Below are 24,701 nucleotides of genomic sequence, written 5' to 3' on the forward strand. Positions count from 1 at the left end.
AGTTTTTCAAGCATTATGTCTCCTCCATCTTCGATTAAATGGACTGTTATTCCACGTTCTCCTCCAACTCTTCATCGTTTCATGTCTTGCAGGGCCCTTCTGACCTCATCGCTAGTTATAGGAGAGTTTCTGTATCCTGTTCATTACTGTTTCTAAGTGAGGTATCGTGACTCCTCTGGGTACTGTATACAGGTCAGCTTAGAATTTTTCCGCTGCTTTTACTGTATCTTCGAGATTGCTTATGATATTATCCTTCTTATCTTTTAGTGCATACATCATGGTTTGTCCTATGCCAGGTTTCTTTTTTACTGATTTCAGGCTGCGTTCATTTTTTTACGGCTTCTTCAGTCTTTCTCATAGTTTCGAATATCAGTTATTTTCGTCTTGTGGATCAGTTCTGACAGTTCCGCGAATTGCGTAACGCTGTGCGGCCGCCAGTCCCATACAACCGCGTAGAGCGCAGGACTCTGCGATTCTAGACGTACTGCGCTCACCGAGAAAGGTTAGAAAAACATACTCACATAAGCACAGCAGAGAAGTGGCTACGTGAGGCGGTTCGACCGATAACTGTAGAAGCGTCATTCAAAGCAAGTAATTATTCTCCACTTCCGGCGGCGTTTCCTCTACTTCCTTTTTAAATAAAAAGATGTTGATCCATAAATATTCTCATAAACAACGGTCAACATGTTTGGTTATTGCGTTGGCTCTCTCCCTTAGTAGATCGCTTAATTTCTCAACTCCTTGCGATTTTTGTTTCCAGTGGCCAATTTTCCACGACAAGTGCTATACAATTAGGGAAAAACAGACGAGGTAACGGGCGACAGTCATCTTGCTTATGGGTTTAAGGATTATTGCAGGGTTTCATGATGGACGCTCTTTCACATTATTTTATTTCCCACCTTATCTAACCCATATCACGTGTATATGGTTCCGGGCATCTGCCAGCATCGGGGCGAGCCGTAAGTAACTCAAGGAAATAATGAAGCACAGGGAAAACTTAAACGCTATTGGCGTTTTGTACGGCCGCAACTCGTTCCATGAGAGTATACAGACCAGCTAAGTAACAGCCGCATCCCTCTCCTGGTCCCAGGATCAGCCTAAACAAAGAAGGTTGAACTAACAAAAGCAAGATCTATGCGCGTGACGGTTGAATAGATGGTGACAACTGAACGCATCTCGAGTTAATCGCGCGGGTGCGGAATCTATGAGAAAACTGTCCTTCACATTACAAGAGATGCCGATAACTACCGCCATCTAAAAGGAGTGAAAAAGGCAGCATAAGGCTGACCGATGAACAGCTGCCAAGTCTCAACATTAATCTGGCGGCGCTTTAGGAATGTGTGAGGAGTGGTGGCGTGGGTGGGGAGGGGGGGGGGGGTTATGCCACTTGATTTCGGGGGGGGCCCGGGCCCCCCCGGGCCCCCCCCTGGGTACGTGCCTGGCTCACTATCTGTATCAGCCTACAAACTGGACTTCAAGGACCTGCTCAATTGATGTTACCGCAGTGTCAGCCCTGCGTTCTTTTTTTTTTTTTTGCTTCCAAACCAACATCTCCGCAGTTTATGTCCACGGAAATACAATTCGCTTTTGCTGCAGTGTGGATCCGAGCCTCTCACTGACGCGAGCAGCAAGCATCATATATAGGGCGTATGGGGAAACCAACCAATCACTCGCACATTGTTCGCCATATGCGATCATTCGGCTTAACCGGGTTCGTCCTAACGGGAGCCTGTACATACATTACATAAGTGACAACAGACGCCTCAGGTGAACACAACTAATATAGTTTACTCGCAGAATTATTTTGCTACACCTACTGCAGTTCCACTCTCGTGCATACACGATTAAATAAAAAAACAAGTCGTTATAGATATATAATGCAAAATATTCAGCTCACTTTTCCAATTTGATTTTGCGTGCAGTCACAGCTGCTAATACAGGGAGCGATAGCACGCATTCGACGACTGAGTTGTGCGGCGTGCGAAAAATGGGATGAAATCATAATACCGGTGCAGCGTGTCTGACCCGAAGTATTAAACGGACACACACACACATAAAAAGACGCTTAGACAGTTTATTCTGGTTAATGTATTCTTTAAAAAGAAAACTCTATGTGTTGATTATTACTAGAAGAGGAAATGATGGTCGAAGTTTCACTGTCTTAATTTCGTGCCTATAAAGTGACACCTGCACGTCAGTGGGACGTCACGAATTTCGAACTCTTTTCTCGTATTCGGGTTGTTTGTCGCGCAGTGAAAAATTGTCAAAAACTTGCTAAGTTCAGTCTATCGACTCCTTTAGAATGCAACATAGTCCACTTTGCGAGGGAAAAGATATAATAACTAGGCCCGAGCATGACGCCATCGAAATTCACGACTACAGGGCAAGCTCGTGCGAAACCGTCTAGGCGGCTTATAATTCGCGCCTCCCGTATTTTGTTGTTGCGGGTTTTTTTCAAGCCACCTCTCAATGCATATAAATGGTGTTTTTGGTATTACAAATAATTTACTTATACAGAGCATCTTGCTTTATTTTACTTATTGGCCCTGAGAGGCGTTTATTGTCATTTATTGTCCTCGTGTGACACGAATCACATAACGATATCTATGCTGCTGATACTAGCTGTAACCGCTCGTGTTGGGACCTCCTAACAATAATACGGTTGCCGCGCGATGTACTTTCGATCGTGATAGAGTCTGATCGGGATCCAATTTCTAGAAGGCGATTGGCTACGTTCCGCAGCATGCGCGTTGAAGCCGATCGCGATCGAGAAATTCTATCCCGATCACGATCGAAAAATGCACAGCGTGACATCCATATTACATGAGCCTGATATGTTGCTGTAGACTGCACCCGTCGTTTCAACAATGCAAAATGGCATAAAAACAAAAACAACATAAGAGATGACGCAATTGCCTCACTGGAGGCTCGCTCTTCATGAAACCCTTCCGCTTCCGGTGTTGGTTAGGCTGCATATTTTAATGCTCTTGATGCGGTATCTGTGAATGGTTTGTGTTGCTCTTATCTCTGGAACGAGTTGTTAAGGGAGCAGAATTTAGTGCGACCGGCACTCCGGTCCTAACAGAGGCGTCTCGGGGTGTCACTTCTCTAGACGTTGCCAAATCCCGCCATATGTACTCGAATTGCGCCAGGTTTGCGTTTTGAGTCTATCGGAGAGAGCGTATAACCTCCTCCTCCCTGTGAGCCGATCAGAGCAAAGAAGTTGCCGAGTATGGCAGTACGGCGGACTTTGACGTATTGCCCAGAACAGCACCTCGGATGGAGTCGCGGAGGTATTCAGTGTAGCGCAATCAGAACATGGACGCAGAGGAAAAACTGGAAGCAAACGAGCAGATCTGATGATGGTGATGATGATGGATTCCTACTTGTCTTCATAGTACCTTGCTGGTGAAGCAGCGCACAGACACGGACACAGTGAAGACAAACAGGAATAGACGACACTCGCTGCACTCGCAACTATTTTATTTCAGAACACATACTTCATGTTTATATACCTGCGCACCCTCAGGCGTCAAAGCAAATCAAGGCAAGATTAGAGGCTTTTATATATATATATATATATATATATATATATATATATATATATATATATATATATATATATATATATATATATATATATATATATATATATATATATATATATATATATATACATCGTTTGCCCGCGCATACTCGGGCGTCAAAGACATGGCACTTATCTAACATGGTGTGCAATCCTATCGTGATTTGTTGCAACCCTAACCACCATTTTTATTACACATTTTCTTTTCTCTTCTTTTTAGTGTACTTCCAAAAACGCAACCTCACCATGGCTTAGATGTACAAATGGCTGACTGATACAACCCTCTCCCCTCTTGTGAATATGAAAGGCTTCGATTATTTCCCTGGTTAGTTGATCCTTATGGTGTGATAAAACTGTGGTATCATTGTAAAGCGGCCAGCACCCATGTTGTGAGCAGTGCCCCTTAATATGGGAATGCCTCTAATCTTGCCTTGATTTGCCTTGACGCCTTAGGATGCGCAGGTATATAAACATGAAGTATGTGTTCTGAAATAAAATAGTTGGGAGTGCAGCGAGTGTCGTCTATTCCTGTTTGTCTTCACTGTGTCCGTGTCTGTGCGCTGCTTCACCAGCAAGGTACTATGATCACTCACCAACTAGCCCAACTTTCCACGTTACTACTTGTCTTGTTCTTCCTCTGAGTCCACGCACCAGCTGCGTTACACTGAACGCCTTCGTGGTGAACTGCCAACGAGTCGAAATCACAATTATGATCAACCTCAGATGTTACCTCTTGATCAACATCGGCGTTATGTTGTCACATTTGAACAGACGACAGTGAATCGCTACTGATCACATGCAGCATATGCGACCGCGCTCAAAAGGTCAAGTTGCGCAAACCGAACACTGTTGAACCCTGCAAATCATGCGCAAGAGCTTGCAAATGGTGAAGGGAGCGGAATGCAAGTTCATATATTCTTTTAACTTTATTCGTTGCCATGCACAGCAGGGTTGACATTATGCTGTGCGTTTGTTCTGCTGCGCACTTTTGACCTTCATAACCGAAGTGTAAAGGCCGGTGATCCAGAGTGATTATAACAGAAGCAAGAGAGAGAGAAAGTTTAATGTTACCTGTTAACCTATAGGCTTGGCATGAGACTATGCTACTCCAGGTGCGATGTATGATGAGTGGTGACATATAGAGAGAAGGAGAGAAACATACACACTCTAAAGGCCTTAGCGGCTGTGTACAGAGTAGACAAGCTAATAGCGCCTTTTAATGTGCTTCAATAAATCAACGTGAGCAAAATTCAAGCACTACATCAACGCTCTTCAGTCGCTTAGTCGAAGCAGAAGGTACAGAGAAAGAGAAAAGCGAAGCGCTTATTGGTAACGTCAACAAAACAAGCATTCATCACATTTCAAGTCGTAAAACGAGGGGTCAAAGCAACAACGCTAGCGTTCGCTTAAAAATAATAATAATGAGCGGAGGCGAAGCTTGCCGCAGTGCGTAAAAGGTTCATGGAATTTTTTTTTTTTTTTCGCCACCTTTTGTGGAGAAATGTGAGACCTAGCAAGACGGTCTCGCGACCCCGTGTGTTGTGGAACGCGTGTTAAAAAAAAAAATTGAATGTAATGCGCTCAAAAAATATCGCTGCTCTGCTTGATCAAGAACAAGCAAAAAAATATTTGTTTCCAATAATTTAAGTGTTCCAACACTGTATAGTCACGCAGTTGTCACAATAAATATGTAAGTTTACCGACATAACCGCAAGACCGTTCCTATACTGAAGGCGTGTTCTTCTGAATGTCTCGGTTTTAGAAGCGAGTAACACTTTGTCCTTGGATGTGCTGGTCTGGTTTGCTAGTCCCACAGCTTCTTTTTTTTATTATTTCGTTATTTACTTTTTTCCCCTTCGTATAACTTGTGCGACGGGTCATAGCTTGAATGGGCCGTGTACGATATGTGAAGCATTTTCTTGAAAAACTATATGCATGATAAAATTTTAATTTCGATTTAATTACAACAGATTTAAGGCTCCCTGGCGTGCTCGAATGCACACTGCGAATTCGGGCGTGCAAACCGTGGCGCGTGCTAATGACGTCACAGCCAACGAGCATGTTACGAGGAGATCTGTTCTTTAGCAATTCGTGCTGTGTTGAGGAGGTGGTCACGGGTGCCTTTTCATTAGGTATCCCCGTCACGATTGTATTGACTCATATTTTTTTCCGGGAGAAATAACGACAGAGAACTCTGACGTTAGGGTCTGTGGGAGCAGAGGCGTAAATGACGGTTCAGTGAACAAGGGAATGACCGATATTGTACTGTACACTGATGTGCGGAAACATCGTCCAACTTGCTTTCTGCAAATTGATAATTTGCAGAATCACAAAGCTTAATAATAATAATAATAATAATAATAATAATAATAATAATAATAATAATAATAATAATAATAATAATAATAATAATAATAATAATAATAATAATAATTCATTTCCCATCACTTGTACACGATGGTGGAAGCAGACAGTGAAACCCACCGAACCAATGGGCAGCCTGACAAAGCCGCGAGCAACAATTCGCTATGATAATGCCAAGAAACCTGTTGCCTTCATGGGTTAGGAAATGTATAACTGCTTGGAAATTTGGAAAAAAGCTGGAAGATTACATAAATTTGTTAGCTATACGGTCGCTGCGCCGAAGTTCCCTCTAGTATTTTTCTAGTATTTTTTATTAGCAACTCTGTGCTGAACAGTTTTGCGTCCTTCTCATATTTCCTAGACCGACCACAAAGCCCTTATTTCTTTTATAGGACACTAAAGAGTAGGACAAAATTAGTTTTATTTTGGTGAAGTGGCTTTTATTTTTCCGAAGGCTTTGATATGCATTTATTTGGCTGAGAGATGTTATTTATGGGCGGAAAAAATTAAGGCTTCAGCTTCCCTATTTAAGTTCAGCGCTACCACCACAGCACCGGCCCCTTAGTGTGACGTCACAAATTTCAAAGCATTCATTTCGCCGAGTTCGGGCCGTTCTTGCTCAGAAACATTTCTCGAAACACGTTGAGTCTAGTCATTGGTTCTTTTAGCATACAATGGTATCCTTGTTCGTTGATAGACTATTAACTACATAGTTCCGAGAAGACGTCGTCCATATCTCATGACCTCACGAAGGGCTCACGCTGGAACTGCAAGCCTGTCTTCGGTCGATCAGTGTCTGGCTCACGAAGACTCCACTCACGGATTGTCATTTTTAGCTTTCCTGAAGCGAAAGTTATCAACCTAGCTAAACTTAACCTTACGTTTCGAATCCCATTAAGAATATATTGCTCTTTTTTTCTTTCTTTCTCTTTTTGTAAACTCTTTCTCTTTTTTCCTTTCTCTTTTGTAAATCAGCTAGACGTGAAGCTATTGCTATTGTGAGGCGCATTTACATTCACCGACACTAAGGTGTTCGCCAGGGCTTAGCTAGCATTGTGTCTTCACAAAAAAGTCGCACGAAGACGGGTAGGTAAAAAAATTTGACGTGCAGAAGCGCTATTCACGAACGGACTTGCATATGTCCATTAACTACTAAACGTTACTTTTTGTTGCCGCAACATGACACAAACACACACTGCGCGCGTTCGGCTACTAGCACTAATAGAACGAAAGCGCCCCAAGCAATGAACAGGACTTCTGTAAGGACTATAAATATTTTCGCAAGAAAATGCTTTGTCGTGTTCAGTCTCGCGACGATATAAACAAGTATTTGGCCACAGCTTGGTGTCAAAACATTTAGACGCTCAGCGTGGAAACGTGTTCTTATCGAAACCTTGGCATCGATGTTCTTGTTTTCATTGGGCTCACGTAGTCTAATCTCGCCATTGATTTCCACAAGGTAACTAAGTGTCCCAACGTGCACCAATGAATGCAAAGACGGAGATTCAGCTAAAGCAGGAACAAGATTGTTACAGCCCCAGAAACGCTGTACAGTGTCCTGTTTGATACCCGGGCGAAGTGGAAGCCCACACTCGCTTTAAGAAGAACGGGCCTCTGTCAGGCATCAACGCTTCCACGCGTGGGCCGTCGTCTTCGTCGAAGGCCACGCGTTTGAACACGTTTGACCACGCGTTACCAATGGACCGATTGATAGCTCCACAGCTCTGGTTATTTCTTACGGCGCAGTGACAAACAGCTCAGGAATTTCAACTCGGCGTCTCGAAAAATGCCCGACTTCCCGCTTGACCTGCGTAGAAACGCCCATCTGGTGCACTCATGGTCATGGAGTACGCATATAGTATGTACACAGAAAGCGAGATAGCTACACAGAAGACACCTCCTTTCAGACACAGTCGAACGGGAAGTAGATTTGAGTCACGCGCTATTTTGACTCGTTCTTGAGTCCTCATCATCATCAGCAGCAGCAGCAGCAGCAGCAGCAGCAGCAGCCTATTTTTATGTCCACTGCAGGACAAAGTCCTCTCCCTGAGATCTCTAATTATCCCGGTCATGCGCTAGCTGATTCCAACTTGCGCCTGCAAATTTCGCAATTTCATCACCCAACCTAATTTCTTGCCGTCCTCGACTGCGCTTCCCTTCCTCTGGCACCGATTCTGCAACTCTAATGGTCCACCGGTTGTCTACCCTACACATTACATGGTCTGCCCAGCTCCATTTATTGATCTTAATGGCAACTAGAATATCGGCTCTCCCCTTTTGCTCTCTCGTCCACACCGCTCTCTTCCTGTCTCTTAACCTTACGCCCAACACCATTCGTTCCATCGCTCTTTGCGCGGTTCTTAACTTGTTCTCGAGCTTCTTCGTTAACCTCAAAGTTTCTGCCCCATATCTTAGCCCCGATAGAATGCAATTACTGTACACTTTTTTTTTCTTTTCAACAATAGTGTTAAGCTTCCAGCCAGGATTCGGTAATGTCTGCCGTTGTACTCCAACCTTCTTTTTTTTTATTTCTTTTGGAAATTTCCTTCTCTTGAATGTTGGCCGCCTAAAACATCAGCTTCTGACCGAAACGCGACTCGTTTTTGCGTCCGCCTTCGAAAACAAACGAGCGAAAAGTGTTTATTTGCGCGGCCACGGCGGCCGCATTTCGATGGGGGCGAAATGCGAAAACACCCGTGTACTTAGATTTAGGTGCACGTTAAAGAACCCCAGGTGGTCAAAATTTCCGGAGTCCCCCACTGCGGCGCGCCTCATAATCAGAAAGTGGTTTTGGCACGTAAAACCCCATAATTTTTTTTTGTTTATTTGCGGAAGGAGGCTACGCGATGCTTGGATATGGACAGTATACAGTCTGAAAACAATGGCAATCGCGTCTGTCGATATCCTTCGGCGGAGGCCGTTTGAGTGCGCGCAGCGTCGTAGTTGGTTCTTTATTCTATGTCGTCGTCTCGACCGAGACACGGTGCTCGAAACGACAACACGGATTGGCTCTCGGTGAAACACATACACAAGAACAACGGAACGCGTGAATTTTCTTTACAGTAAGCCATTTCATGTGTTATCGCTACAATACACACTGCCGTCGTGGCACAGTTTCCGTGTCTCTATGTTTTGAGAACGAAGTCGTCGGTTCGAGCTAATATAGGTGTTCCGAGTTTTGGCCAGCATTCTTGCGCAAGAGCTATCGCACTGTCGTGTTATTTCTTGTCGTGTGGAGTTGAGTGTCGTGAAGATTCGACAGATCATTGCCTCTGCATGATATGGCTAACCTTAAGAGCAAAGTGCGATGCTGAAGACAAGTTAACCATTTACCGTCCTCGTTTGCTAGAGCGCGAGACTGCCGGTTTGATCCCTACCGCCTGGAGCGCGCACGAAAAAGAAAAAAGAAAGGGTCACGAAAATAATTGACCCACCGTTGCTCCACTACAGTGTCTCCCATCGCCCCTGTATACTGCTTTATGACGCTGAACCCCACCGACGAATCAAAAGCTGTCTTGTATGCAGAGCGAGCGATAAACTTATGAACCAACTTTCGTTACCAGAAATGTGGAATGCGAAAGACCACGCGTTACTGCAGTCACGTGCCAAAGGAAAACAGCGTCATCGTTGGCAGACGCGCCTTGCCAGTCGTGACCTTCACCGTGTCGAAGGGCGGTTCCGTCCGGAGTTCACAAGGCTTGAGTTCACTTGTGCTTACAAGAGGATCAGCTTCAGCGGATGTTGTCGACCCATATATGTGTATCAGGAGTTTGCCGGCACATGAAGATTCTAAAGCCTTTCGGCAGATATTAAATAATCGAACTTTGTAGCAATTGCTACGAACTGATGAATGTCTGATTTTCCCTTTACTAAATAATCGAATGTTGAGTTATCATCTAACAAACGAAACACAGTAATGCACATCATTGCGAGATGTGCGAGATTACGCGTTTCGACCCCCTGTATGCATGGTTTCCGTTGTCGTCAGTATGCAGCCGTAACAAGCGTCATGCTTTACAACAATGGCTTCGGATCCTTACCTTCAGATAGTGTATACTCCATCGCGCTTATTGCAACCACCTTATCTTTTGTTGGCGGCGTCTTTCTCCTGGGAGCTGCATGTAGGGTGGGCTGAAAACAGTTCCATCTTCTCCTACTTGCACATTAGTGTCATAGCTGAATCCTGGCAGCCTTCCAGTGCCGTGCGGACATGTTTAGTGTTTCACGAGTGCTCTACAACTTGTAGAAGCGCAAGGAAATCTTAAGATATTATTTTAATATCTCCTTGGCGTAATCACGCTGCAACCCCGAGAGAAGATGCGGTTCTGAGTCGACAGCATACATGATCCAACGCATGCGATGAATTCCCCCGTACAAAACAAAGGATACTTACATTATACACGCGAGTTACGGCCCACGTCATGGACGTAAACAAGTTGCGTACGAGCACATGACTGGTGACTGGTTTATCATTAGAAACACGGACACGTATTTTCTTTCTGAGGTTGCGTCAAATGGAGCGTATTCATGCCTGTATCAGACATGTATCGCGCTGTCAAGGTGTAAAAAAGAGGAAATTGCTTCTTAGTACGACTGGATCCTGTGAGAATGACTATACCGCTTTCCTTTCTTTTTATCTCATACACGAATTCTCTCCTTGTGAACGCGGTGGTCACTCTGCGTGTGGTCCGCAGAGCATTGGTACACATCAGGGGCGTTGCGATGCCGTTATGGTATCAACGTCGGAAGCCAAGCAAGCGCGTGCGCGTTGAACCTGACGCAGTACTGTCATAAACTGACCGGCTTTCGTATAGCATCGTTTTTGGGGGGTTATTGCTGTAAAGTTTATTTTAAAGAGGTATTTCGAAGAGGTATTTCAAAGAGGTGCTACTAAAGGTGTTTTTCCGAGCGTGAAAGCAGCCCGCGAATACAAGCAAGGTGCCTTGAGCGGCCAGTCGCGCGGCAATTTTGCGTCTATTCGCGGGTTTCCTTCACGCTCGAAAAAACACTTTCATGTAGCGCGTATTGAGCAACAGAAAGCTGTGTCGGGAGTTTTTCACGTTGCTGTACAATTTTCTTGTTGACACTCTTCATCTAGTCATAATATTTGAGAAGTTGATTAATTAATTAAGATAAATTATCTAATTAGGCGGAATGCAGGAAATGCTCTTCAGTATCTCCAAGCGGCGGCAAACAACATTATCTTGGTTCTGTCCAGCGACGTGGCATTTGCATTTTTTTTTTTTAATCTTGATGCGTGCTAGTATGGACACCTTGTGCATCGGGCAATTCGATATGTCCAAATTCGCCTGTATGACGTTCTAAAACGAACTTCTGCGATGTACATGTTCTTCACGAACTGATTTGTTATATCCTGTAGGCAAAACAAAGCCGGGAAAATAATCCACTTATTGAAAACAAAACTACACACGTAGGCAGCATCGCTTGCATGTTCCTTAATGTGTTCCTCGGCGTCACTATATACAAGCGCTATTGTTTAACCTTTGTAATTGATGCGCGCTATAGTGTAACCTTTTCGAACCCTCTTCACTTAATGTCGTCACCGTACATAGCGGCGCAGCACACTCACCGGAGAAGTGTGTCCTAAAGCGTCGGACGAGGGGGCAGCTCACCTGGGAGCGGATGGGCTTAGTTCGATGCATCCAGTGTGCGGCTCGTTATGGGGGTGTTATTTTGCATGAGTATCGATCAGCAGGCTTCGTGTGTTCGATAGAGGAATGGTTTTTCTTCCTCCGGGTTCGTTCCGTTTACTTCGGTCGCACTACGAGAGACGCCGTAGCAGGAAACTCCGGATTAATTTGGCCCCCGTGGGGTGCTATACATAACGTCCACCCAAAGCTTTGTGTAGATGAAACTTTTTTTTTTGTAGTCCGTTCCCATAGGAACGTACGGTCGCTGAGGTGGCACGTGCATCCGAAATATCTGTCGTGTTCCACCGAAATAATGCCTTCTTGCGCCTGTAAATTCTTACTGCATGACTTGTCGTCCGCGAATCCTTAGAAAACTATTGATTTTGTCGCATGGTCAGGGTTATACAAGCCTGCGGACTACAGAGAATATCCACGTTGGTGGAGAAAGTACAGCTGTACGTCTGCTCACGTTTGTTCAAGTAAACATCCCTTTTCTTTAACTGATAAAGGTGTAACATTTTGCGACGGTTTATACGATCATGCTCATGCTGCATCCTATTGTGTGACGACGCCGCATATCGCACGAATATTTTCAAATGCACTTTGATCACTTGTTACGTCGGAGGTGTTGATAAAAAGGACCTCTCAAGAATTGACATCAATTTTCGAGCAAGCCTGTAGTGGAATAAGTGCTAAACAAATAGCATATCGTCTCCGCGCGTGCATCTGGTTTCAAGAGAGCGGAAGCTCTGTTGTTAATGCTTCTGGTTTAGCTTTGAAAATGATAAAAAACCGATGCCCGCCAGGGTGGTTAACAAGTTGAAGGATAACGTCAGCAGCCCAATACTTGTGGCTCACTGTATCCTCTGTCGGCAACTCTGAGAAGGTTTAGAAACTCCACGTCGGTGCGCCCAGAAATAAAGCTACAATGCATTTCTTTTGAAGTGTTGAACTATAGTCCGCGGCAACATTTCTTGGCACCCACTGTTCTACACGCTTCATGTTTGTCGTGTCTAAAAAAATAATATTTGGCGTGATTGCTCAGCTATATGTTATTTTTAAACCCACGCCCTGCGCGCTGCCGCGAGCACCTACGATTTCGCAGCTTGCATGCTGCAGGCGGAAGCGTTTATCGTGCAGACCTCAACAACGCACGCAAAAAAAAAAAATCCTATTGAACTGCCAAGTACACGAGTACTTATATGGGATGACGCCGTGTTGGGCTAACAATGCCCGAGGTCAACGAAAGGAAGGCCAAACGGGGCGAAATGGTTCGCAGATGTTATTTATTTGACCGCCCGACGCGATAAAATCTGCCATGACAGAAGCGAGCCACTGCGTATGTAGAGTGGCAAATAAAACGCCGGCCCGAGGCGCTGACTTCCTAACATCGGGGAACTAAGTTACGTCACGGCAGATGTCGCATGTTTACTCACAGATGGGAGCGTCTGTCGATGCGAACGGCGACAGCGCCCTCGTGCGCTGCGTAGTTGGACGTACTCTGCACATGTGTACTGTGGTACTCTGCACACATGTACGCTGTGTTCGCGGACGGCGAGCTGTTCCTGCCGTTCGGTAAGTGCTGCGGAAGTCGACGTGCATCTATAGTACGAGTCCTCGCGGATATACTTATTATATGTAAGAGGCGCGATGGCACGTGACAAAACAATACCGTCGAGGGCTGTACGTGCATTCGTACAAGATGTACACGCCGGAATTTGCATACGAGTGACCGCGCATGATAAACATTTCTGCCGAGCCGCGAGAGAGGAACGCTTAGCGGGAAAGCTGCACCTACGTGCTTGTCACGTTTTGCACTGCCGACCCCCCCCCCCTCTCTCTCTCTCTCTCTCTCTCTCTCTATATATATATATATATATATATATATATATATATATATGTGTGTGTGTGTGTGTGTGTGTGTGTGTGTGTGTGTGTGTGTGTGTGTGTGTGTGTGTGTGTGTGTGTGTGTGTGTGTGTGTGGAGGTGCTGCAGCCTCATTATCCTATATACATATCCTCAAAACATTTGCTCCTTATCGAAACGGTCGGTTACATACCACTCTGAGCTCTACATGTGCTAACCTTAAGATTTCATACCGATCTTGATTTCCTAGATGGTATCGGAGGATGAGTGCGCCACCCTATGAAATTAAAAATTGTAAGAAATTAAAAGTTAGCGAGGGTAGGGCCCAGAGGCCGATTGCCGTGCAGACCCTTTCCCATTCAGATATTAAACCTGAACGTGAACCACGCCTCTGCCATCCCTTTTCACCCCTAACTGCCGTCCCGGACTTAAATAAATAAATAGATAAGAACATAAATAAGTAAGTAAGAAAATAAATAAATAGATCTATCAAACTAATCTCCAAGGGAGGAACGGCTAGTCGGGAAAAGATTGCTAAAGAACAGTCTCTAGGGTCAATAATTTTCTCTCTCGCTCATTTCCCAGATTTCTTAGGCTGACGTCACACTTATACACGCGATTTACGAACCACTTTGTAGTAATAATTTTGGAAGTGGTGGTCATGCCATCCCTATAGCATAAGTTGTCGTACTTTAGCATTTATCTCCTCTTTCTCCCCTCTTGCTATTGTGCACTGGAACAGCCTACCCGATACCATTGTCTCATGCACCGACCGCAAAATATTTCGCGCAAAAAAAAAATGCTCATTTTTCGTAACAACGCTAAACACTGCCGCATCGCGCATTGAGCACAAATCGCGTATTGTGTACTCCAGCTATTTACTGTGTTTATCCTTATAATGTTTGTTGCTGTATAATTACTCTGTACTCAACTTACAACTCGTATGTATGCATCGGGTTTATTTCCTTACCATATATCTTTCTTTTTTTTCGGTTTTTGCTGATCTATTTCTTTTTGTTCATTTATTTTTGTGTTTATTTTATCGAGGCAGTTGATGTTAACCCTCGAACGAGCGCCCTCCCTCCCCACTCATGTAATTCCTTCACTCCTTTAAGGTGGAAACAGACGCAACGAAATGAAAAATGACAGATCATGCATGCCGTATACTTGCCGACGATTCGTACGGTACCGTGGCTAACTATTCTCACTCTATCTTCCTCTCCCCCTCCCCATTACCTTTACCGCGCGGGCAGGCGGCAGAATGGGGCTCGAGAACGAGGAGCGGCTGCTGCTGCTAGACCCGGGCACGGCCAGCGGTACGCGACCCAAGCGCACCAGTTACGGTGCCAATTACAACACCGCCGCCATGACAGCCGCCGGCGCCGCCTCCTCGTCGGCGACAACCGGCAGCTTCGACACCGCAGGGCCCGGATGCAAGTAAGAGGTTGCGTTCCCCCCTCCCCCCACCCCGTATACCCTTACCCCTAGTTTCTACATTTTGAGAGCCCTGGGAGTAGGGCAACAAACCTGGTGAAACCTGGTTCACCTTCCTGCATCTCTTTCACGCTCTCTCTCTCTCTGTTCAGAATGCGCGCGCAGCTAGTGGTCTGCCTCCCTCCTTTCTCTCTATTTTTGCCTCTTTATCCCCTTGCGCCGGTGCGCGGTAGCAAACCAGGGGTGCGATCTTGTACGCGTTCCAAACTCGAACGGAGGCGGTCCGTTCTTTCCGTCGCGAAATTGGCGGTCCGTTCCGTTGCGTTCGTCCGATAGCAGACAACACGGAATGATTGACAGCAGATATCACTTCACAATTGACGTCATGGCGTTCTTCACCGTTCAAACTGACCAACCGTGTGCGACTCGGTGGAACGGACCGCCTCCGTTCTATTCTGGAACGCGTACAAGATCGCACCCCAGATGAGCGCTGTGGACAACCCATATCTCCCTCTCCTTTCTTCCATAACTTTCGCCGTCTTCTGCATGAACGTTAGAAAGCACGTATGTGCACAAGCACTCAAAAACTCAGTCGTTCGTGTCCACAATTACCTCAAATAAAAGAAAGAAAGAAAGAAAGAAAGAAAGAAAGAAAGGAAGAAAGAAAGAAAGAAAGAAAGAAAGAAAGAAATGGAGAAAGAAAGAAAGAAAGAAAGAAAGAAAGAAAGAAAGAAAGAAAGAAAGAAAGAAAGAAAGAAAGAAAGAAAGAAAGAAAGAAGCGCGCACCTTCCGGTTTGATCTAAACACAAAGAAAAATATAAATAGATAGTTTGCATTATTTTTTACGATTACCGGTCGCTAGCTGTTACCGTGAATGAACTCTCGGTAACTTGAATGAGTGCAAATCCGAAAGATGGGGGGCGACGCCGTGTCGAAATTCCCCAACTACCTTGCCGTGACGTCAAAGCTTTTGACGGAGTCTGACCGAAGCTGGTCAGACGTTTCTGAATTTACTAAGACATTCGTAATGTGCGAATTTACTCAGATGTTTCCGATCGAATGAAAAAACTAGCAGAAAAAGATAATTCGTGAAGTTTTGCGCGCGTTTTATTTATACATATATATATATATATATATATATATATATTTTCCTGCACGTGAAGGGTGGGCGTCGACAACATTGCCACGAAATCGAAATCCGTCGAGTGAACCGTGACGTCACGGACACCGCAGTTAGAAACTCCAAATACAAGAGGTGTTCGTGCGCGTTTTCCTCTCTATAAGCAACCAATCGTTTTTCTACCGAACACGCGCAGAGAAAGTCTTCAAACAGCTGTCTCTCAGTCGGTACTGATTTGCTGTTTCTCCTTGGTGTCCGTCCCTATAACGCTGTCGCCCGAGGAGGCGGACAATGTAACCCCACGCTCGAAACTGCAATTTGAGTAGATGGCTGCGGATTGTTGAGAACGAAGTGACTGCGCATCCTCATCGATGAGGATGTGCAGGTACATCACAGATCGTTTCCTCGAACTGCTTTATTTTGTCTCCACCATTGTTCTTGCGTCCAAACGCTGGCTTATGTCCACTGCGGGGGATTGACCAAGAAGGAGGTTTTATGTAATCCTAATAAAAGCATGTGTTTTTGTTAGAATTATAACAAGAATAAAATTTCCACAGCGGAGCGTGGGTTAAATAAAGATAAATCTAGAAATTGGAAAATTATATTGTTAAGAATTTTGAGACAAAATAATTTAACATCAAGAAATGAAATATTAGAAGACTTTTAGAAATTCAATTAGGAAGTCTATTCATATAGTAGTCTACGACCCGTTTCTCGCACGCTGATCTATGCTTCGTAGCCCTCTTCTTCACCTAAATTTCGGCATGAATCTCTGGATATAAGAAAGCAGCGGAAAGGCCATGAACTCCTTATCCTATAGGGCAATGGATCATTGCTATCGACAGCCATTCAGCTACGGATAACCTCTCCACACCTCCCTTTGCTGTGCTGGCTCATACAGCTGAATCGGTAGTAGCATCATAGAGCGAGAGAGGAAGAAAGAAGTAGGTTAACTGGAATTCGTTTAATTTGCTACCCTCTTCGTGGAGAGGGACTGGGGGAGTGAAACAAAGGGAGAACCTATGAGTCCACATTAACCGCACATACTGTAAAAATCCGCAGCGTATCTGCAGTCTCCTTAACTCCCTAACGTACTGCAGAAAAGCTCGTGTAGCTTTCATGCCTATGAGGCCAGAATTAACCATCGCTTCGGTATAACACCGACTTGCGGTCGAGCCACTCTGGAAAGTTAGCGACGGGCTTTTTTTTTTTTTTGTGGACGCATGAAGTCGTTCGCAAACAGTTGTCTCGCTGAAGGCGCTAAATGTAGCTACAGATTAAGTTAGAATGTTTAACGAGACTTAATAACTCGAGATTGTCGCATTTCAATGTATACAATGTCACGGGTGACGCGTCCCGTCGATACCGTATATGAGCAAGTTAAAATTGTGTGCAGTGAAGACGAAGGAACGAGCGTGCATCACGACCCATCCTCCTCGTCCGCTCCTGCTATCCCCATTATTCGGCGTCGTTCGCGGTGCGCGTGCACTCCGTATCTTATCTCTGACTGACAGCGGCTTTGCGGTTCGGTGCGCGAGCCCTCGTCGATCGCAACGCTAGTCTGTACCGCTTCGCTGCTGACCGATGCCGATGCAGCTCTCCTGGAAGACAGCGTGTAAGTCTTTGACCGAGATACGAGGCGCCTTACAACTCGGAATCGTGGTAGCCACCGATGCGCAGCGGCTGCGCAGTTCTTTTGCTGACGTGCGAGGTAGCGGGTACGATGCCCCGCGGCTGCTGCTGCTGCACACAGATGGAGACAGAATTAAACATTCCGGACTTCGGCGCGTGTTAGAGAACTCCGGGTGAGCTGATAAGTACATATAAGTAAAATCACAAGCCAACAAACAATGACATTGCTTGTTTGCTTCTTATGATTTCACATATATATCGAGCCCCTCAATATATATATATATATATATATATATATATATATATATATATATATATATATATATATATATATATATATATATATATATATATTCAGACATTGAAGACAAAGAAAGCATTGGGGAAATTAACTATGGTTGAAATGGAAGTGTAGAAAATGTAGGCTTCATTGTCTGTTGGCTTTGTACGGTCGTGTTTAACAAAATCGAGATCCTCGGTTTCCCTCCTTCTCTCGTTCATTCATGGCGAGGATCTCGTATCTGGCAGCCTCGATGTCATTAGGTAGCACACGAAGGTTTTTTAGCCACGCGTGCCTGTTCTCTTAAGTTCACATGACACCGTCTCGCCAAAAGAAGGATGATCCGCCCACCATGGCCCTGAGTGGCGCTGGCTAACAATCCCAGGCCTAGACCGAGCAGACATAGATACGCAAGTTAATGGATGGATTGACAGTCGTCGCCGTAGCCCGATTAGCAGTGCAACGCACGCGTTATGCGGAGGTTGTGGGTTCGGCTCCCACTGGCGACAAGATGTAATTTCGTGCAATTTCATTTCCCTTTTCTTTATTAATTATTTTACACGTTTCAATTTCAACCATGCTTAATTTTCCCAATGATTTCTTTGGCTTCATTTAACAAAATCGAGACTCTCGGATTCCCTTCTTCTCTCGTTTATATATATATATATATATATATATATATATATATATATATATATATGTGTGTGTGTGTGTGTGTGTGTGTGTGTGTGTGTGTGTTCGTATTACAAGAGGTCCTGAGCAGTCGTTATATGTAGTGAACGCAACAATATCAGCAGAAGTATCCGTCCGGGATGGCCAGCATTTCTTATCAGGGTACCCAACTGGGCAAGTTGGAAACGACCCACCTTCGTAACGAGCACCACTTACGACAGTGATGAGAAAAGAGAACACAGAACATGTGCTACCACAGCCCATCTACTGTGCTCTCTTTGCTCATCCCTGTTGTAAATGGTGCTTTTGAAGATGAAACATTGGTCACGGTGGCCGCATTTCGATGGGGGTGAAATGCGAAAACACCCGTGGTACTTAGATTTAGGTGCGCGTTAAAGAACCCCGGGTGGCCCAAATTTCCGGAGTCCCCCACTATGGCGTGCCCCATAAGCAGATCGGGAGTTTGGCACGTGAAACCCCATAATTTAGTTTTTTTTTTAAGCTGAAACGTTTCTTACGAACTAGAAGGTTAATGAATTTCATTCCAGGATGTCCTGTTGTATAGCGTTAAAATATTAGTTGCCCGCAACGGCACACTCTGAAAAATTTTGCGCCATTTGGGGCTCATCTTGTCCTACATCAATAATCGTCATCTTGACCACACTTCTTTTATGCTGCGCACCCGGTACTTCCACATCCCGAACGGCTAGCTCGTTATCAGCGTGGCACATAGTTCTTTCGACAGGAAAGTAGCCAGCGCACAGTTTTCAAGAAAAGAAACGCAAGCATGCCAGATGAAGATGACGATTATCGTCGTGGGACAAGCCCCAAACGGTGCAAACTGTTTTTTTTAAGAGTGTATAAAGGAATAAAAACGAAGAAGAGTACTGTTTTACAATTTTATATAAACAAGTGATGTTCACCCCTGATTGGAGCCTCACGCCTTCCTGACGGGTCTCGATGCAGTTCTGCGGTCATGGATATAACTTCGCAAGCTTCTCACGCCCGCGTGGCCCATAACTCCTAAAATTTCTTTGAGGACGGCGTTAAAAAACTTGCCCTGCGTCATATAGGTCACGTTCAGCAGTAGTTTTGTTCTGGCCGGCAGATAAAACATGTCTAACTGTGCAGATGCGCGCAGAGACTCTATGTAGAAAGTTCAGAGGACAAGGTTCCTGACCGGTGCATATTCTTCGCGCTTTTGTTGTTGTTGTTGTTGTTGTTGTTGTTGTTGTTGTTGTTGTTGTTGTTGTTGTTGTTGTTGTTGTTGTTGTTGTTGTTGTTGTTGTTGTAAAAAAGAAAGGAAGGTGGGGGATAGAGGGGGGGTCTGGATTGTGGTTCTTTGCCACAGGAAGGGATCGTCGGCATTAGGAGGTGATTATTTCTCGCGGCGATTGAGCCAGCCCATTGCTGCTTAGATTGGGGTGACCTGGCGAGAACTGGAGTATTCAACGTGACGAGGCATTTTGTATGGAACATGAAGGCACTTGAAGAAAGGCGTTCGCATGCGCTTCCTCCGCGCGCACTCGGCGGGCTGACGCCGCAGCCGCGTCGGCGAACTTGAATATCAGAGGTCATAAAGGCTGTCCGAATTGTCATTACACACAGCGCGCACGAACAAAAAACGAGGTATGAGAACAAACTAAGGATAAGCGGCGTGTGAGTTATGGGCGCTGCGTAAGGTAAGTGCCGCATGTGAGATACGTGATTATGTCGAACTAACTATAGTCCGCTAGCATATAAAGAGAGGACTAGATTAGTTGATTGATTGGATTGATTGATTTGACGCTGACGCGAAATGTCGCCCTTCGCTTCATTATTCAAAAGACTAGCGCAAAATACCGGGACACAGACAGAGAAGACGACAGGACGAGCTCGTCCTGTCGTCTTCTCTGTCTGTGTCCCTGCTATTTTGCGCTAGTCTTTTGAATAATGATGACCCACCAACTAGCCCAACTTTCTGCCTTGATCGCCCTTAGCTAACATTGGCGTAGCTGCCAAAAGCACGTTTGCCCAGTTTGTCACTGGACGATTAAAGTCGGCGTGCAACCGCTCGCGTTGATGGGATGAGGAATTCCGGCGACGGCTTCGAATGTTCGTCAAAGTGCCAGAGATACAGGAATATAACGAGTGTGAATTGTGCTCCTTGCAAAATCACTACTGCGACTGTTTCCTGTGTGACCAAGCCTTCCTGCACAAAAAGAAAGGCGAAACTTCGGCGACAAATGTAAGCAGATGTGCCTGCATGCCTCCCCGCTTTCAAACCTGATTCGGTATCCCGACGAGAGAGAAAGAGAGAGAAGCATGTATTTAATTTCGGCGCCCATGAACTGGGCGTTGGTTTGTTGAGACACAGCTCAACGCTTGAGCATCGCCTGTATATTCTACGTACGTATGGATGATATGTGCGCAGCTCCAATACGAACGATGCCCCCGCTTCTAGACATCGCGACGTCATCTGACGCTTCTTGTCTTCAAGCCTTGCTACCGCGACGAGGACGAAGGGTCGACGTTTTGCCCGTGGTATTCTTTATTCCCTTCTCTGTCGCGCTGCAGAGCTTTCATTAGCCGTACACAGACTCGTGTAGTCGCAAAAGTGCATTAGTGCAACTTCTGCGCCTTGCCGCTGAACAAGGACAGGAAAAGCACGGAACACAGTAAAACGAGAAAGGGTCCCTCTTTTCCTATTACTGCTATTGTAACGTTTCTTCTGCGCAGTGTATATCCACATCCATTCACACCCCTTCCCCGAAATTGACAACTTTGAGAATTTACCTCGTTTAACGCTTAGTATACGCAGGCCCACAACTATGGAAGTTCAGTATCCTCATTTACTCGCAAAGAGAAGCAAATGAATAAACGACAATAAAATAAAGAAAAAAGAAAGTACCGCTTACATGTGTCGAGAGCACCGTGTATATGCAGGCTTCGTAGCCCATTTGACATATAAGCGCTGGTCCGCGAAATGTATACCTTATACGCCTAACTGCAGTCTTTACAGTAAGCCGGAGTCAAGTGTTGACCTCAACCAACGCGAATGCGCCGCACTGGGGCAAGGCGTCACCAGAACCCATCCAAACGCATTCCGCGACATATTGTGGGCGTGGCCGCCTGTGCATGCATTAAAACCAAAGCAAATTAAGTTTGTCGAAAGTCAAATGTACATAAGTACAGGAAGTGTTCAAGCTAAAGAAAGACAGTTTGACTGGTCAGCTTGACTGGCATTCGACATCGCCACTCTTCAAAGCAGAAGACAGCGCCGTATGCGACAGCGTTAAGACGAACAGGTCAAATATATTCGCTATGATCGGCGCGCAAAAGAATAGGTCAAAGGAACCGTAAACAAATTCCGTAACAAAGAAATCAGTGTGAACACGGATGTGTACTTTGTTCATGATATCGAGAAAGCGTCAATGAAGTTCTGAGCTGCGGTGTCTTCCACAATCGGGCATTTGCGCTCAGCATTTTGTTGAGCAAGTGCCTGCTGCATGGTCTGTTCACGGCTATTGCACAGGTCATTGTTCCGGACAGCGCGTCGCGTGAATTGTACTTTTTGCTATAGCGACGCATGTTGTAATAGTGTTGTGCACGGTGCGTGGTTGCGTTGGATTACTACCACGCAATATTTTTCGATTTGAAAGAAATAGCCTCACGCGCACGTGGAAACGACTTGGTCTTTACTTATAGGGACAGATCATAGACAGCCCGCGTAGCTCTTTTTTGTAGCGTATATATTACTTTCTTGTAGGCGCTTTCTTTCATTCTACAGGATGTTTATGAAAATGCGCCCGAAATTCATCGAGAATGTAGAAGGTGCCATAATTAAGCGATTTCCTCGGGATTATATTTTAGGAAAGCTAGAGGTAGTAATTATGTTGTAAAGACGTTTATCAGTCACCAGCGTTTCGGCCGACCGCCAGATCAGGGCGCGGACTCTCAGCACGAGCGGCGTTCCCCGAACTCAGCGCTGGAGAGATTAAACCACTATACAAAGCGCTGGAGTGCGTGGCCCATTATATAGCGTCCCTCTTCCTCGCTTCAATTACCCCCGGGAACGAAAAGGGAACGAGCCGTCCGGCGACCAAACAGCTTCTCACTATGAGTGGGTTCGTATCACGGCTTGAGGCACTCGACGTTGACCATGTCTCGTTCACGACGGCGCATGTGCGAAGACGGTTCAACGGGTTCGATCACATAGGTGACGGGCGTGCGCGTTCAACGATAAGGGCCCTTTATACTTGGGCAATAGTTTTGAAGAGAGTCCGGGGGCAGCGGAAGGAAGCGGGAGCCGGCTCTCGATCGGTTCCTTCTGCTGCACCCGGCCTTCTGGCGCTCTTCGTCATATGGCCGGTATAACAGAATTGTGTCGCGGCGAGTACCGACCGTGCAGTAAAAAAAAGGGGGTAAAGCTGGTGGGGCTCTGAGTAGCAGTATTGTACGCAGAGGGGTCGCAGAGACTGACGCAGAGCCGACCACCTCCCAAGTGCACATCCCACGAATTGGAGCCATGCTATACGGGCAGGGGAAATACCCGTTTAATCAGTGGGTCTACGCCGGTGGTGGGATTCGAACCAGCCACCTCCTGAAGCCAAGGCAAGGCCGGCGCCCTAACCACTACGCCACGACTTCGGTTGTACGCGTAGGTTACGAACGGCAGAACGACGTCCCAATTTGTGCGGTCGGAGGCGACGTTACATGGCAAGCATGTCGCCGAGCGTACGTCTTAAGCGTTCTGTACGCCGCTACGCCGTAGTTGTGCGATGAACAACGTGGCCCTATTTAAGAATGGCTTAAACTACTTCGGACAGGAAAACACGTCCGCGATCTCTGAGCAGTTCCCGAGGTGGCCCATGACGCAGGATCAATCGACGAAGCAGGAAGGAGGCAACATTGCGCGCTGTAGCTGCCGGGAGAGGGGCAGTTTCGCCGTATCGCGTGAGGCGGTCGACTGCCACAATGGCCCAGCGATTTCCAGCCTATGTCAGGGGAAGAGGCCCATACAAATCGATGCCGACACGCTCAGACGGCCGGGTAGGGCAAGGTAAATGTTGCAGACCAGAAGTGGGTAAGTACATGTTTCTGGGCTAGTCGGTTCATATTGCTCAGTAGACCATAATGTTTATGATCGCTTAGCCCAAACAAGAAAGGACGGAAGGGGACAAGGGGAGGTACTCCCCTTGTCCCCTTCGGGCCCAGCGGGCAGGACGGCCTGACGTATCTTTTGAGGACGACAGCCAACATAGTGCATGCATGCATGGTCCATGACTACACCAAATGAACGCCACACAAATAATTAAAAATTAAATTATGGGGTTTAACGTGCCAAAACCACTTCCTGATTATGAGGCACGCCGTAGTGGAGGACTCCGGAAGTTTCGACCACCTGGGGATCTTTAACGTGCGCCTAAATCTAAGTACACGGGTGTTTTCGCCCCCATTGAAATGCGGCCGCCGTGGCCGGGATTCGATCCCGCGACCTCGTGCTCAGCAGCCCGACACCATAGCCACAAAGCAACCACGGCGGGTGCCATACAAATAAGACTGGAACTTAGTAAGAGCCCATATCATGGCCAGGTGTTCTTTTTCTGTCACAGTGTAATTGGTCACACCTTTCGTAAGCGTATGACTTGCATAAGCAACGACATAGTCAGGAAACCCTTATTGCGCTGGGCAAAAACAGCGGCGAGGCCACCTGGAACTGTGTACACTGGCATCTGTGTACACCTCGGTAGAGGCTGACTGGTCTTAATGGCAAAAAAATTGGCGGAGACAGTAGCAAACGACGAAGCTTTGTGAAAGCCTCGTCGCACTCAGACGACCACGAAGTGAGGGGCCCGTTGCTTCTAAACGTAGCATCGTCAGGGGCGATATGATGGTGGCGAAATTGCGAATGAAGCGTCTGAAATAGGAGCACAGATCTATGAAAACTGCGTGAAACAGACGTCGGCTTAGGGAATTCGGCGACGGCCCGAAGTTTGACTGGATCGGGGAGAATTCCATCCTTCGATAAGACGTAACCTAGAGTCGCCAGCTGCCGAGCTACAAATCGACGCTTCTTTAGGTTTAGTTGTGTGCCAGCGTTTGTTGAACATGTCA

The 24,701-nt window shown here is 45.9% G+C and overlaps 1 protein-coding gene across 5 annotated transcripts in view; it reads left to right on the forward strand.

Annotated features, from left to right (window-relative positions):
- Positions 1–24,701, forward strand: part of LOC135900786 (ATP-dependent translocase ABCB1-like) — a 180,689-nt gene that overhangs the window by 84,275 nt on the left and 71,713 nt on the right. For 3 of the 5 annotated variants that reach the window (XM_065430360.2, XM_070533847.1, XM_065430362.2), the window contains exon 2: positions 14,721–14,904. In XM_065430360.2, coding sequence (XP_065286432.1) covers positions 14,721–14,904 — 184 coding nt within the window. Of the gene's footprint in view, positions 1–13,090; positions 13,177–14,720; positions 14,905–23,624; positions 23,671–24,701 lie in introns of those variants that run through there. The other 2 variants (XM_065430361.2, XM_065430363.2) reach the window with 2 other exon arrangements.

The sequence above is a fragment of the Dermacentor albipictus genome, chromosome 2 (genome assembly GCF_038994185.2).
Source record: "Dermacentor albipictus isolate Rhodes 1998 colony chromosome 2, USDA_Dalb.pri_finalv2, whole genome shotgun sequence".
NCBI lineage: Eukaryota > Metazoa > Arthropoda > Arachnida > Ixodida > Ixodidae > Dermacentor > Dermacentor albipictus.